The 17,776-nt window shown below is 28.3% G+C and overlaps 1 protein-coding gene across 1 annotated transcript in view; it reads right to left on the bottom strand.

Moving 5' to 3' along the window:
• Window positions 1-6,880, bottom strand: part of LOC101241294 (serine/threonine-protein phosphatase 6 regulatory ankyrin repeat subunit B) — a 56,288-nt gene extending 49,408 nt beyond the window's left edge. Inside the window, exons 1-3 of the mRNA XM_065807323.1 lie at window positions 6,702-6,880; window positions 6,322-6,464; window positions 5,070-5,292 (exon numbers count right to left, since the gene is read on the bottom strand). Coding sequence (XP_065663395.1) covers window positions 5,070-5,292; window positions 6,322-6,464; window positions 6,702-6,720 — 385 coding nt within the window. The 5' untranslated portion in view covers window positions 6,721-6,880. The remainder of the gene's footprint in view (window positions 1-5,069; window positions 5,293-6,321; window positions 6,465-6,701) is intronic.
• Window positions 6,881-17,776: the final 10,896 nt, after the last annotated feature.

The raw sequence follows: 17,776 nt of genomic DNA on the forward strand, positions 1-17,776 counted from the left end.
CTTTTTTGTACCAGAAAATTTGTCCAATAAAGACTCAAGTTTGCTGGACATGTCCGATAAAAAATAAAGAAGTGCGATCAAACGCCATTCCTGACCATAAAATATTTTGTTTTTACAACTTCACCACGCAACTTGTATAAATTATCTAACAAAAAGAAAATCTTGAAGAAAAAAAAAATCTAAGCCCAAAAAACTAAAATTTGAAAAGGAAAATATATATTTATAGTACATTTTTTAAAAATTACTATACTATGCGAAATGCTTTGTAAATTATTAAATGCATAAATTACTACATAAATATATTAAATAAATTATGTAACTATTAAATACATAATTAATTATATAATCAAAGTGTATAATAAAAATACAAAATTATTAAATACTTAAATTACTATGTAAATATATTAAATACATAAATTATTAAGTTTACGTATTACTTTATCAAATAATATAACAAATTAATTATGTTTACAATAAACCCATTTTATTTAAATTATCAAAGAATATTATACATAACTATATTTATATAAATATTTTTTTTTTTATAAATCTTTTCAAACTTTTTCTAGGAATAACTTTATAAAAACTGTTAATAGCGAAAATTTATAGCGCAAAAACAAACGTTATGTAACAACTCAAATTTAATAGTGTAATAAAAAGTACTGGGATCTATAAGCATTAAAATAACTATTACATTAAAACTTTTATAAAATAAATTTAAAAGGGATTTTAAAAGCTAAAAGATTTGTTTCAAATTTATAAAAACCATCGGACAAAAGATAAAATAAATATTAAACTATAAATTTAAATTGATAACTAACAGCAACATTTTAATAAAAATGATAAAAACTGGGCTACTTAATTTAAAAAAATGTAATGCTTTGGCGTCTTTAAAAAATGAATTAACTCAAAAAAATGACGCCATTTATCAAGGTAGTCATGTGTTCAACTTTAATTTTGTATTGTATAAAAAATAATAAGTTCAAAAAATAAAGTTTATATACAATACTGAATTTATTAATAATTTTGGAACAACTAAAATTATTAGAAAATAAATGCACATAAAATATGGGTCAAACAAAATGACCGATAGGGGTAATTTTTTACCGGACAATGTCCCATGTCTGGCACTTATTTCGAGCCCTATATATATATATATATATATATATATATATATATATATATATATATATATATATATATATATATATATATATATATATATATATATATATATATTATATATATATATATATATATATATATATATATATATATATATATATATATATATATATATATATATATATATATATATATATATATATATATATATATATGTATATATATATATATATATACATATATATATATATACATATATATATATATATATATATATATACATATACATACATATATACATATGTATATATATACATATGTATATATAAATATATATATATATATATATATATATATATATATATATATATATATATATATGTATATACATATATATCAATGGCTAAACTCCAACACCACGTATCTCAAAATTTGGCTGTTTTTAGTTAAGTAGTGAATAAAAAACTATGGCCAATTCTACACCTGATTCTAACAACACTTATGTTAAATAATACCGGGAAAAGTGTTTAAATCAGGTAAATTTGTTTCCTGTATCTAGTTAGTTGGCAGAACTGAATTCTAAAACCACATATCATGAATTGTTTACATTGAAAACATGTGACAATATTAACCAGCTGGTTCATTTCAGGGAATTATTGTTTAATTTGTTAACTGTAATGCAGTTAAGTTAATTGATTACTAACTTAGAAGTATAATGAATAGTTTTGAAGTATTCACTTAACCTAGATTTGTTGTTTACTATAGAAAAATTGCTTGTAAAATAAACATTCAAGATATGTGTTGTTACAGTTTAGTTTGTATTTTTGCAGGTCCAAGATACGTGTTGTAATATTAATATCTGCTACCTAGCAGTTGAATCATGGATGAACCAAATAGTGAATATAGTGATTCCATTGATGGCGTGATTGGTTTGCTACAAAAAGAAGAAACAGTACGTAAACAGTACGAGAAGGAGATCAACCTATACCTATTATTGATTGCTCTCTATACTTAAAAGATAAAGAAAAAACTGCTACAAACATTGACAACAGTATTGATTACAATAGCAATGATGAAGAATCTAATGACCCTAATGACCCAGATTTTGTGTTGTCAGATGATGAGATTATGCAAATTAGCCTTGAAAATGACTCAAATATTGGCTAAATGAAAACTATGCTCAAAATATCGAAAATAATCCCAATGCAGACAATTTAATTTGCCAAGAATGATTTGTGTTCTTTTGATGTACTTAATGATGCAGGCAATAATGGCAAGAGAAAAAGAAACAAGCGGCCTGATAGATCTTCTTGGGATGTTACCGTTCAAAGAAACTAAGAATGACAGGAAAAAAGTACTTAGGCTATAAAAAGTCAAAATTGATGGTAAAATTACAGTTAAACGAAGTGAAGTGGAGAATGAAGAAAGAAAAATGGGACCTGCGTGTAATTCCAAAATTTGTAAAGCAAATAAAAAAACGAAAATGTACTGAAATATCAGAAGAGATGAGACATGATTTATTCAGATTTTTTGGCAAATATCTTGGAAAGAAAAACAAGTTTACATCCGCAACCATGTGAAGAAAATTGATGTACAACAGAAAACTGTTATAGACAAAATAAGCAGGAGATTTGGTTCATTCAAATACAACTTAAGTCCTACTACTGGTGATTTAAAACCTGTTTGTAAACAGATGTTTTTGAATACCCTTGGTATGAAAGAATGGATGGTTCAAAATTGGGCATCAAGTACAGTTGTGTCTCCAGACGATGAGGCAGCACAGCATTCAGAACAAGAAGATGGTGCTATTCTACCAAAAGATGTCATCGAACTTTGTGGATGTAGAGAGAAAAAAATACCACAAAAGAAAAAGATCATTTCTGAATGGTTTGAAAGTTTACCAAAAGTCCCATTTCATTATTGCAGAGCATCCAAGTCGAAAATGTATTTAGAACCATTATGGGATACAAAAATTGATTTGTACAGATCATACAAAGACTTTTGCATTTCTCACAATAAACCGTATAGATCCCTTACTATATTTATGCAAGTTTTTGAAGAAAAGAAATTATCCCTCTTCATTCCCAAAAAAGATCAGTGTGATACTTGCTACACATTCAAAGCAGGCAATGTTTCAAAGGAAGACTATGATCAGCATATTACTGAAAAAAATAGGGCTAAAGCTGAAAAAGAACAGGACAAACAGAAGACAGTTGATGGTGAAATATATTGCTTGACGGCAGACATAGAATCTGTTAAGTTAACCCCCATGACAAAGGTAAGTGCCATGTATTATAAGACGAAGTTATGTTCACATAATTACACTGTTTATAACTTAGCTAATAGACATTGCAAATGTTACTGGTTTTCAGAAGTAGAGGGGGATTTATCGGCCAACACATTTGCCTCCTGTTTGGTTGATTATTTGAAGGAACATTGTCTATCTCCTTGCCACCCCATTGTAGTATACACAGATGGTTGTGCAAATCAAAATCATAACCAATTTGTATCAAATGCCCTTCTTTACTTTGCCGTCCAAAATAATATCAATGTAACTTAGAAATACCTAGTGAAAGGGCATACGCAAACGAAGGGAGATTCAGTACATGCAAGGATTGAAAAATAAATCAAGGGAAAGGATGTGTACCTACCATTTAATTCATTAATTCAATCTAACTTACAAGCAATAATGATTTTTTCAAATTGATTGAAATTTTTTTGGTTTAAAAGAAAAAAAAACAATAACTTTGTGGTAACAAACAATATTTCTCTTTTACATTTTTTATAATCAAATAATAAACTAACTAATTAAATAACTGGTTATGTTATCAAAGAGTCACTCTCCTTTTATTGAATAATTTTTCATTAGTTAGCTGTGCTCCTTCATTACTACCTTATGAATCTTTCTACAAACTAGCAATGTTTATTCACAATATTTTGTATTTAAAATATGCCATTTTATTCCACTTTATATTATAACTATTTATATTTTTAACTATTTAATATATAAAATAAAAAGTTTTTTATTTACAGAACGTCCTCATTTTATTCCACTTTATATTATAACTATTTATATTTTTAACTATTTAATATATAAAATAAAAAGTTTTTTATTTACAGAACGTCCTCATGAGTATAAATTCTTTATAATTTATAAATCCTGAGTATAAATTCTTTATAACTTTGTTTTCATTATTTTATCATTATTTTTATAACTTTCAAATACTTAAAAATCTGTAAATTGTAAAAGAAAAAACCTGTAAGTTGATATGTTTTACAAAAAAATGGCATTTTGAGAAAAATGTTTTTCAACATTTTGAGACGCAGTTGGTTTTTGAGACTTATTATAAAATTTTAATAAAAAAATACTTAATACAAAAATATATTAAAAGATTGGGTCTAAAAACACGCTTGAATAAGTTTTGGAGTGTTAGGAATCTGTAAAAAATATATTTTTGCAAATAATACTTTTTTTGCCACATCAAATTAATTAAATAAACAAGCACAAATAAATATATATATATATATATATAGATATATATTTATATATATATATATATATATATATATATATATATATATATATATATATATTTATATAAATTATGTTAGTGTATTCTACAAACACTAGTGCTCAATGTTCTAAAAGAACAGAGCAATAATAAATTAGTAAAAACACTTATTTAATTTTTGATTACTTCTTTTGATTACTGAAGTAATCAAAAATTAGATAAGTGTTTTTATTAATTTATATATATATATATATATTTATATATATATATATATATATATTTATATATATATATACATATATATATATATATATATATATATATATATATATATATATATATATATTTATATATATATATATATATATATATATATATATATATATAGAGAGAGAGAGAGAGAGAGAGAGAGAGAGAAAGCAAGAAAACAACCTTTTTCAATAAGGTCCTTCAGCATATCAATGTCAGCTGTCTTAAGAACATTGAAAATTTCATGAACATTTTTTTTATACCCAAATGTTGCACTAAAGACATGACTATCTAGATTAATCCAATGCCAATCAAATTTATCTTGAGGCTGTATAATCAATGGTAAGCTTTGCGATCCAAATGAATTTTGAAGCGAAATACTACTGTCCAAATTTAAAGTAGAAGACTAAAAAACAAATATAATAATCGTTATAAATAAAAAAAACTATAATCTAAATCATATAATCAAAACTTATTTATTTTTTCTTGAAGATTTTATTTTAAAAGTTAATTTTAACTGTTTTTAAACTACATGCAATGAATATTTTTGTATTATCATTATTGAATGATCATAGCAGTCCTTAAATAGTAGTTGTAGATAATTTTGGTGAATTATCAGAAAAAACATGTTTAAAGCTAATTCATATTTTAAAAAATGACTCATACTTTATAATATTATCTATGTTAATTGTAAAAATAAAACAGAGTTTTGTTTATAAGTTAAAGATTTATCCATTATATTTTTAATTATTAAGTATAAACAAAAAGTTAACAATTATATTAGCTTAAAAAAAAATTTGAAGGATACATACTATTTTAGAAAATATAAAAATTTTCTATTTTAGAAAATATTCAAAAAAAGTGTGCAAATTTTACTTTACATATTTTTAAAAAAAGGTGAAAATTATTATCTTGAGAATTTTTTCAAAAAATACTTAATCTACATGAAATCTGCTATTAAAAAACAATTAAAAACCATTGTACTTTTTGTCAACTTGAAGTATAAAATTATATACTGTGTTGTACCACTTTTAGTAATATTCATGAATCTGCCGATTAACCATGCAATTGTCAAAAACTTAGTCTTATATGGATAAGACAGGAAATTAAGACTGAATTAAACTGCAACATAAAACATTTAAATTTGTTTATATGTATATATGTTAACAATTTATTTATATAAATTTCATTAACAATTGAACAGAACTCCATATGATTGCATGTGCAAATTAAATACTCATTTAAACTGTTGTTCTCCTGTGATATGTAGATAAAACATTGGTTAATAATCCTTAAACTCTTAATAAAATAAGGTTGTTATTGAAAAGAAACCTAAAACAAAAATTCTGGGGCTCCTAGAACTAGTTTCTTATAAACAAATTTCTGATTCAAAAAAAAAAAAAAAACATGTATTAGCTTGTTAAAAAAAAATTACCTTTATATGATTTTTAACTTTCTTAAAAAATTTGTGCAAATGTAGTAATGCAAAGTTCAGAACATCTCTTATTTCAGCAGAACTTTCATTATTATTTAAATTTGAAAGGAAACATTTGATTTCTTTAACAACACGCTGAAAATCTATATTAGAATAAAGAGTTACAGTTAAAATTGGTAAATATTACTGCTGCTATTTAGAATTCTTATTACTATTATTCTTATTATTATTATTGTTAATTAACACGAACAGATATACATATAAATATATATATATATATATATATATATATATATATATATATATATATATATATATATATATATATATATATATATATATATATATATATATATATATATATATATATATGTATATACCTTTATTTTGTAAAATCATTCTTTGTTATAATGTTTATTATTTCAAGCCTTGAATAATTTTGTTTGAAAGCTAGATATCTTTAATTTTCTTTTTATTATTTTGTATGTTTAATTAACTAATTAAATCTTTTGCAGATTCGAAACGTGATCCAATTTACCATCTTTTATGTTTATGTTTTAAATGCCTCGATTACCTTCATTACACTTTGTATCCAAGCAACTTCAAAAGTGCGGTAATTTGATGTTTTTTTTTAACTAGCATTTGTATTAATAAATAATTTATACAAAACGTTTGCGGTATTGCAAGAGAATATTTAAAGTTTGGAAAGTTGAAAGAATTTAATGTTGTATTAAAAATTTAAACAATTTTTAGCCTGATATTTTTAGATATTAAGCATTTCAATAGTCTTTAAACCCCCACCCCCCTATCCCACTGGATCCGTCACTGATTCTTATAATGTTTTATAAACTTAAGTTTATAAACTATATTTATAATAATTATATACTATACAATAATATATAAAAAACTTAAGTTTTAGAAAGAATTCTTTCTAAAACATTGTTAACACATAAAATTGTTTTTATTTTTATTATCAATCTTGAAATCCCATAATCTCTTTTTTTTATCTCATATAACAAAATTTTTTTTTGTTATATGAGATAAAAAAGCAATAAATTCCAATAATTTAGGTAATTTTAGTGTCTAAATAATGCAATATTTATTTAGAAAAAGCATTTTGCTAGAACATCTTTATCATTGCAAATAACATTTGTAACATTATATTAAAAGGTTTGCTTTTTTGTTTTGGGAAAGAACTCATCAACAGATTCGTAAGAACAATCCAACAACAGTCCAGTAAAAACAAGGTTTTTATTTGGAGGAAAGATGGGTGGGGCAATGCTGCGATTGTCAAAGTCAAGTCAAATCTATTACATATAGGCCTGTTGCATTATTACGAACCCGTTAACGCATTCAACAACTTTAAACTCTTGAATCAAATATAATAAAAGACATTATGGGTACCCGTAGAAAAACCAGAAGTACACATTTTTTAGCTGCACTAAAAATAGAACCCACACAATTTAAAAGTGCTAAGTATTTCCTGTTTGAACAATTAATGAAAAACAGAGTAACGAGTGAAATAATAATTTGACTTACAATGAGATGCACAACATTCCTGTCTATGGTATACATGATAACCTAATAACACAACTTATAGATAAAAAAAAAAAAGATATAATATCACGAATGCTTAATGTAAATTAATTGAACTCTCTTATAGCCCATATGAATCAATTCTTTGAAGAACGCAAACAAGATAATAAAGTTATTTTGTTTGCGTTCTTTAAAGAATTAATTGACCTTGGAAAAAACTTAATTATCAAACGCATTCAGATGTTTAAGTTTCAAACTACTGAAAAGATTAGCTTTTTACTTTTAAGAAAGCATAACGGAATCTAGAAATATGAAAACATTCTTAGATTAATAATTAAAACGTACAGTGATGTTCACTAACTATTTTACTGATTATCCATTTGTTTATATAACTTTGATGTTGTAATTGTAAAATAATCATCGCCCACGATGGCCTTATACTCTGAAATAAATTTTCACCGGTTTTAGTACAATTCAATACAAAAGTGTTTTCACCTGCTGCAAGTTTTCTATATCCCATGTAAAGATAATTAATACTACCATGAATCCAGTTTTGCATTTTTGTATTTGCAGCTTTGTGCGAACAAAAATACCCAAAATTTGCAAGTTTTATGAAACTTGGATATAAAAGTCACAAGAGCGAGAGAGAAAAAAGGAAGTTTGTTTTGGATCGTACCCGTCGGGCACACATTCGTCCCAAGAGCACCCGTACCTTTGGTCTTAATTTAACCTAAATATTCTTTTAAAATTGCAATGTTTTGCAACTTTTGTTGTTGATTTAATTTAGACAAGGAGAGATACTTAAAAAACTCAAAGTAAATAGATTATAATTTAATTTATGAATAAAATTTAATTATACAAAATATTAAATGAAGTTTTAAACATAAATTTATTAACTATACTATATTTAACAATTAAATCATCCTAGAAAAGTTTTTTTTAACTTTTTGACTGTTTTATAGTTCTTTCAATAAATTTCATGACAAAAGTTTTTCATGATGAAAAAATTTATTAGTTTTGATGAAGTTTTTATTTGGTTTTAAAACAGCATCTTCTTAACAGAGTAGATGTTGTATAGATAGATTCAGGAGCTTTTGATCCAACGAAGTTTAAAAAATGTTTTTAAACAACTTTTAAACGTTTAAAAGTTGTCAAAAATGACAAATACTTGATTAATAATTAATATTTGATCGAATATCTCAAAAAAACGGAAAGTTGGTAATACTAAACCATATATTATTTGGAAACTAAATAAAATTGCCTTTAATTTGGTATGTCATATATTTTTACCAATTACTTTTTTTGAGGTAATTTTTTAGATAACTTTTTTTTAGATAATTACGGTTTTTGAGTTATTTGTGGTTATAAAAACTGTTTTACTCATTTTTTAGGCATATTGCACAAAAATATTTATTTAAAATTATAAAATGACTAAAAAAACACAGACAAACTCAAGATTTCAAATTTTTTTCTTCACTTTATATAAACAAAGCATAAACAATATCGTTTTCATAAACTTTGAAGCATGTTTTTTACTATGTTCTATCTTACTATACAATTTGCATCGCATTTGACCTTTGTTCTGTTATTCGATAACTAAAGAATGAGAATCTACCCTAAGTCTTTCAAAACAGCATTCTAAGTTCCGTAACTGACTTTTTTTTTTGATAGTTTTTCTCCGAACATTCTCAATTGTTTGTTGTTTGCCTCCATGACTCGAACCCTGAGTTGTTGTTTAACTCAATTAGCTCCCAAGTATGTCCAAATAGCTTAAGAATATTAGGTGTCAAACTAGCCTAGGACATTTCTTTTAGAAGAAGAATTTTTGTCTCAATAAATATGTCTCCATATTTTTTTATGTTAACTTTCTGACTGGATGACTTTGCACAAATAACAGTAGACCACAAGATGCCATACCTCTCAGCTAATATCCTGTCGTGTTGATTTAAAATGTAATCAGTAATCAGTATTCTGATTTTCTGATTGTAAAAAAGACTTCTAGCTATATTGCAAGTTGTAGTAATACCTTCTTGACTTGATGAACCTTAAGAGTCCTATTTGATTCCTGTTCTTTTACCAATTAACGGCTATATATTTTTCTTCCCTACTTCAAAGAAAAAGATACTACTGACTGTTTTAGACTTTTTCTATGCATAGTTACCTGCAGCCATATGAGCCACTACTTTTATAAAGTGGTCAGATCCACGGAGTAATGCTCGGATTACTTTTACAAATCTTACATAAATATAAATAAATCACATTTATAAATGTGATTAATTTATTGTTGTGTTTCTATCAAGAAAACTACACAATGTAAATGAAATATTATACAAATCATTATCAACATTTTTATGGTTTACAAAATTAAATTATTAAAACTTTGTTTTTTTGTGAAGTTTTATTTTAACATTAGTACTGCGGACATTTTCAACATTATACTAATGAACACCAATAGATCTCCATGTTAACATTTCACGACGTTAGAAATATCTTGTTTTATCTCCACTTTTTGAAAAAAATGAGTTACTGAGTTTGTTGCGTACCTCAGAATAATGTTTTTATACTGTATTAAAACCTAAGTTGTAAGTAAAAAAGTTGCGGAGAAAACATAAGTTATAAAAAACTTTTATATGCTATCGTCTAAAGTTTTTATTTTTTAAATCATTTTATCTCAAAACTCAAAAATGTGGAGATAGAACAAGATAATTCTAACGTCGCGTCAATATAATCAGTGATGGATTTAGGGGCAATGCACCCCCTTTCCCTCAAGATTCTGAAAATCCCAAAACATCTTAGAAATGGAAGACCTTTTTTTATAGGATAGGCAAATGTGGTACAAAGTATAAAAATATTTCAACAAATATAGTTTTTTTAAAATAAAAGTTATCTAAGATGTTTCTGTATTTAAAAGTGGAGATAATTCTATTGCTTCTAACAACAGATCACTTTCTACTTTAAATAGTTTTTCAAAAATATTGAAGAGCATAATGCACATTAGACTTAATTATTTATTTAAAAAGGAAAGTTTTTTAATAAATTTATCCTTTTTTTTATTTTTTTATTTTCCATTTATTTTGCTGTTTAACGATATATAATCAACATATATATACAAGAAAGGAAAAATATGTCCGTAGAACAAAGAAGACAGTAAAATCTTGTCAACAAGCACCGTTTTTGTATATACAATAAATAATATAAGCTTTTCTTTTATACAATGATCTTTATAAAATAAACAGTTAAACAGACAGAGGCTCAAAGAAGATGAAAATGACAATATGTCATCGCAATCTTTTCATAGAGCCCCTTTATACATTTTCAATAGAATATAAATATCAAATTAAAAACCCTAATGGACATAAAACTGCTGTGCTAATCAGTAAATCAAAAAAAGATCAAATAAAATAAATACTAAAATAATTAAACTTACTTGGTAATCCCTTCAAGCCCAAATGATTCTCAAATTTTAAAAATTTCCTTTTTTATTAGAAACTTAAATGAACTTAACAACTTTGCCATACATTTGAATCCATTTTGATAACTATTCCATGTATTTGGACCTCGATATGCAATGCTATATTCAACATATTTATTAAATTTTTGAGGCCTATTTTTTTAATATACACCAAAACCGATTACATTTTTGAAACCACCATACCTTTTACTGGTATAATCTAAATTTTGAATATTTTTTTCGATATCTTACAACATAAAGGGGGTTTAAATGAGCGAATCCTAGATAATAATATTAAACAGAAAACTACGGCAATTGGAGCCTGGGAAAAAGCTTAACCTAAAAATTTGGGTCCCATACTCCATCTATTCGTGTAATGAAATAAAACTCGTGGAATGAAATAAATTTTTTTCACAATATCTTAAACTAAATAGAAATTAATCATCTTACTTTAATTCTATTTCAAGTCTATTATTTGCAAATTTACCCCCCAATAAATAACTTTAAATGCTCACAACTTTTGAACGAAATTTTTTTTTCTGGTGAAATTTTCACTAGAGAAGGGTACTTATGATCAAAGTAGAGTAACTCCAATAACTCTTGTACCGTTTAAAAAAAAACAAAAAAGATTATTAGTTACATTTTTGAATTTAAGTAGGATTGGCTCTGTTCACTTAAATACTAGAGCTGCGAAGGTAAAATTTACCGGAAAGTTTTCCGATAAATTTACCGGAAAATTTTTGAAGATTTACTTCCTGGTAAATTTTGAAATTTTTTTTTACTTTTTTTATTATTCATTAAAAAAAAATTTTTTATGGAAAGTTTACATCACTATTAAATACAAAAATAAAAGAAAATTTTGTTTTTTTTTTGTTTTTTTTTATGGTTTTAGAGATATTTTACATAACAAATTTATAATAGAGAGCGGACAACCGCGATTTTCGATTATCGATTAATGATCAACCAAATTAGAAAATTAATGATTAATTCGATTAAAGTTGTGTGACCGTTTTAATCAGTTTCGAGTAAACTATTTATCATTTTAATCAAATTGTCTAACAATTAGTCATTTTATTCATTTTAAATCTAGTTAGATTTTTTAAATTTCTAATACTCCTTGTTCATAAAAAACTCGATAAAATAATTTTTTTTATTTTAAGAGAAAAACACAAAATGAAAAACACAATGAAACACATTTTGTTTTAACATTTATTGTACAAAAATCACGAACATATTAAAAGATGGCAAACAAAAAGTCTCTCAGTTAGTTTAGATATTTTTGTTGGTTTGTTTAAGACGCAAGGCTTCAGATGATTTAGGAATTTTTCCTCTTTTTTGAAGGCTGTCGTGTTGGCTGCTCTGCCAAAGCATTATCTTCAAGTTCATTTAAATCTGAGCTTCTTCCAGGATTGGTTGAGTCAGAATTTGTGGCAGAAGAAGGTTCAGACTCTGAAATATCATCCAAACTCTCAGCAGGGACATCCTCCTTGTTTAAATACCACTTTCCTTTTACCAAGTCTTTTAAATGATCATAATTTTTGATGATGTAAATCATTTTCTCAGTTGTCTTTGGATTTAGATTATGCCTATGTTTTGTCAGCAGTTTCCCTGCAGTGGAAAAAGCTCTCTCTGATGAAGATGAAGCTGGTGGAATGGCCGGTACCCCTCTTGCAATTTTGGCAAGCATTGGAATTACCTTTTCATTATTCCTCCACCACTCCAGGATGTCTGTGTTTGTTCCAACACGTGGCAACAGTGCATAGTCATTGAACTCTGATCTAAGAGGCTCAATTTCCATTGAACTTAGAGACAGTGACCCTTGGGCAGCTAACGAAATGTTAAGTAACTCTGCCATGTTCTTTTCACAAGGATCATTACTTGGTTCAAACAGCAATTCTGGTTCAACACGGACAAGTTTGTTTTCTCTGAATTGAAGTGTGGATTCATGTTCCTCAAACAACAAGTTAATCATGCTTTCTTTTAGATCATCTGGAAGAAGTGAACCTCGTACAACTGGATTAAACAAGTGTCCAAGAGCAAGTTCACTAATCTTTGCACCTTCCAACGGGAATTTTTCTGTCAAAAAATCAAGTGCTTTGTTTAAAAAAGCTTTGTATGAATGAGAGCCTGCATCTTTTTGAATCTCTTTTCTGAGAGTAAAAAACAAAGATTTGATTCGCACAAGAGCAAAATCATTTCTCACTTCCTTGTCACAAGACATCCACTCACTTGTTTTCTTGATTGTTTGCAAAATGGGGAGAATTTCCTCTAGTGGTGTGATATCCCCATGAGTCAAGAGAACTTTTTCAAAATGATTTGAAATGTCATACACATTTAGATTTAAAATTGCCTCCTTCATCTGCACCATTGTTTGAATCATGATGCAGTGTGAATTCCACCTCGTTTTGCATGGCTTGGGTATAACTTTGTAGGTGAGTTGTGTGTCTTGGCACACCTCAGAGAGAAGGGCTCGACATGGTGCAGAATGTGAGAATCTAGTGGTGAATTTGTTTAGTTTTTGGATAGCTGCTTTAAGTGTTGGGTCTGCTTCAACAGCTATTTGAAGAATGTTATTAAGCTTGTGATCAGTGCATTAAAGGCTTCCACTGTCTAAGCTCTTGACAAATTTTGCATTGCTCAAACCTGACCTCATGTTTGCTGCACCATCCACAAAACAAAAAATCTGATCTGAAGTTTTGAGAACAGGGAAGTCCAGGGAAATCAGTTTATCAATTTCTTTGCCAATGTTTACACCAGTATGCTTGCCTTTGAACTTGGCAACTTTAAGTGTGTATGAATACAACCTCCACATCGGACAAATGTAATGTATTGTGAAGCATTAAAATGAGTCTCCAGGCTTGAATGTCCAGTGATCTGTTGTTAGTGTAACTGCTTGGCCATTTAAATCATTCTCAAGTTTTTTCTTCATAGCATCACGAAGGCAATTATGAAGTAGAGGTACCTTATACTTTGCTAAAGTACTGCTGCACTTTGTGTTTGCCTCAGGATGGATGTCAAAAAGAAAATCTTTCCATGCATCAGTATCCACAATATGTAGTGGTAGGTTCAAGCGTACAAGAAATCTTGTGATAGACATATCAATTTCTTGTTGGCGAGGACTTTTGTATCCATACTTTACAGATGACTTTTTTGAGTCCAAACAACTTCCTGTTTTTTGTGACAAGTATCGTATTTTATCCTCCACACTTTTCTTCTTTAAGTCTTCCAACTCATCATTTTGTTCTGGGTGTTTGGTTCTAAGATAAAATAGTATGGTAGATATTGATCCACTTTTGTAAGAGAAATACACAGATAGACCTTTCTCATGGCATGTATCACATCGTGTTCTATCACCTAAAAACACAAAAATTACTATATTTGTCTGTGGCAAAGCATATGCAGACCTAGTAATTACTTGAGTTGTTGATGTTAGATCCAGAGGACGGGCTGAGGGCTGGGGGATCAGGGGGTCTACACATGGTATGTGGCCGTTATCATTTATTCTATGCGATTACCTTCTGTTGTCCAACAATCTTTAACTATATATGAATCACTTTATGCACTATATAGGTAGTAAATATTTAGTTTTTTAACTTTTTGTCACTAATTTTGTTGTAATGTTTAAAGATATTGTATAGAGATGGGCCGATTCCGAAAAATACCGATTCCAATTCCGATTCCGATTCTCGGTTGCGATTCCGATTCTTTACCGGTTCCGGTTCTTTTGCGATTCTTATTAATTTAATTAAAACTGGTAGTTAAATTAATAATTTAACCGTCATATTATGTTAATTTAATACTTATGCCGATTTTAAAAGTGAAAACACCAAAATTAGTTATATTGGTACAGGTGAAACAGGACCAAAGTCACAAAGGCCCAGGATAATGCCCCTTTTTAAAAAAATTTACCTATAAATAGACTTTTTTTTCGAAATAAGGGAGTGTTCCCCCTCTATTTTGAAAACCGTGTCGTCGACCCTGTGAAATAATAGCAACTAAACAAGTAACATATTAAACAATATATATGTTTGTATGGAACTTATTATTATTAGGAAACAAATAGTATAGTCATAAGTAATGGTAAAAATGATCAGATACACAGAATGTTGTCTTTTCAATCAGCTTTTACATATGATATTAGTACCGTTAGTACTGATAGTTAAGAAACGGGAGGTTCTTGTTCAAAAACACAAGCATTTGCACTCGGTCCGGAGCTAACCGGCTTTTTTTCCGGTCGCAGATAAGACCCGCAGTACTAAACAACCGCTCCGAAAACACTGTACATAGAGGCGTCCCTAAATATTTCTGTGCTAGTTTTTTCATGTTAAGAAATTTGGATTTCCTCCAGTATTCAGAGGCGTCCTCGTGACTTGCACGTAGAGGTTATTTCAAGTACACTGCTACTTCGTCTGAGATTGTGCAATGCGCAGTATAAATCTAAAACATTAAAATAATTTATAGGCTTGCAATATTTAAAGTACAATACTAATATAGAAGCACAATACTTACCACAGAATTTTTGTTGATTAATTGGTTATATAATGACCAGACAGCACCTGGAGCAGGTGTGGTAGGTTCTTGATTTTTAGCAGCTTTAATTTCATGACCCTCGTCTATGTCCAACGCATTTAACTCGCCAATTAATAAAGTAACAGCTTTCTCAGCCATCATCCTGCTTCTAAAAATCTTGTTTTTAAATCTGGGATCTAGTATTGTTGCAAAAGCATATATAGGTTCGTTCTCGCAGTCTCCGTAACGTCGATGCAAAGATTGACACAGAGATTCTTTAAAATTTCCGTAGTCCTTGATGCGATCAATCGACATGTTAACTGCATTTATTATTGGGATAACTTCTGATGTGGTCACTTTCGATGAACTTGCAGTAAGCGTGACCTCTTCAAACTATTTTAAAGCAGCAACGAGAGGAACTAAATTATCCCATTCTCCGGTTGACAACTCCTTGTTTTGTCGAGTAGCTTTTGGGAAATGTGGCGTTACCAACAGAATTGCATCTTTTTGTTCAACTAAACGGTTCAGCATGTGGAAGGTGCTATTCCATCTAGTTGGCTCATCTTGAATAATGCTGTGTTTAGGCAGTCCCAGAATCTCCTGAGATTGTCTCAAAAGTTTGTATGACTTAACCGAATGTTTAAAGTGTCCTACTATTCTTCTACAGGTAGCCGTTAGTAAAGATATGCGTTCATTGTTGAGGCAGCCGTCTTTCACAACCAACTGAAGTGTATGGGCAAGACAAGGAATATTTGTAAACTTCCCGACTTCCATAATAGAAACAATATTTCTGGCGTTATCTCTTACTACTACATTGAGTTTTTCAAGTAGTCCCCAACGCTCAAATGATTCATTCATAAAGTTAACAAGATTGGTTGCGGTGTGGGACTCATAAGGAAAAGGTACCACACCGCAACCAATCTTGTTCTGTTGGCTCCACATGTCGGTATTTATACTATCATGATTAGCTTTTTTTTGCCAAGAACTGAATTTTACTTGATACCTTCTGATAAATGCTAGGAATTTCAATAGTCGAGAAGTATTTTCTGCTTGGTATCGTATACCTTGGCTCCAAAAACTGTAGTAACCTCTTGAAACCGGGATTTTCTACTATACTAACAGGTTGGTTATCTGTGCATATCATTTCAGCAATAAACAATGTAATTTTTATTGCCTTCGGATCTGTAGATGTGAGAGGCCTGGTCTTTGCAAACATTTGGTGTATAGTTGGTTGTTTAGTAGATGAAGATCAAGGCTTCATTTTTATAAAACTAATTGTGGAAGAAGAGCTTCTAGTATTGATCTCCGCATCCTAAGACTTAGGGTTGAGACTTGTGAATGCGGATGCGAGTGTAGTAGATCGAGGTTCCCTTGGCATAGGAGTTTCAAAAGCAGGGTTAGGACTTGATTTACAAGATAGTCCTGCGGTAGAGCTATCCCCGCATATATAAAAATCGATAACGCTAGCTTTATCATGTTTCTGATTTTTGATTTCAGATTTATAAAAGGTCTTTAAATGCATTAGCATGTTCGATGTTGTGTATGACTGACAAACTCTGCCACCACCCCTGGATATAACAGTTTTGCAAAAGTTGCATATTGCAGAGTTAGTGTCATTTGAATTGATCACAAAATAGTTCCATACCTCGCTTTTTTTACGTTTCGGCATGATAATGACACGTTGAGAAACGCGATTCTTACGATTTCTTGAGAATCGGTGGAATCGGGAGAATCGGAATCGGAATCGGCCCATCTCTAATATTGTACTTACAAAAGAGAGTCAAACGCATTATTGTGTTTACATTAAAAAGTGCCTTTAAAAGCTTTTTCATTAATAACTTAAGATATAAAATAGTATGGAATTATTTATTTTGTTTAAGAAAAATCTTAATTTACATTTTGTGGAAAAAGGCTAAAACCATTAAATATTATTTAATTTTTTTTAAAGAAAAGTATTAC

The sequence above is a fragment of the Hydra vulgaris genome, chromosome 10 (assembly GCF_038396675.1).
Source record: "Hydra vulgaris chromosome 10, alternate assembly HydraT2T_AEP".
NCBI lineage: Eukaryota > Metazoa > Cnidaria > Hydrozoa > Anthoathecata > Hydridae > Hydra > Hydra vulgaris.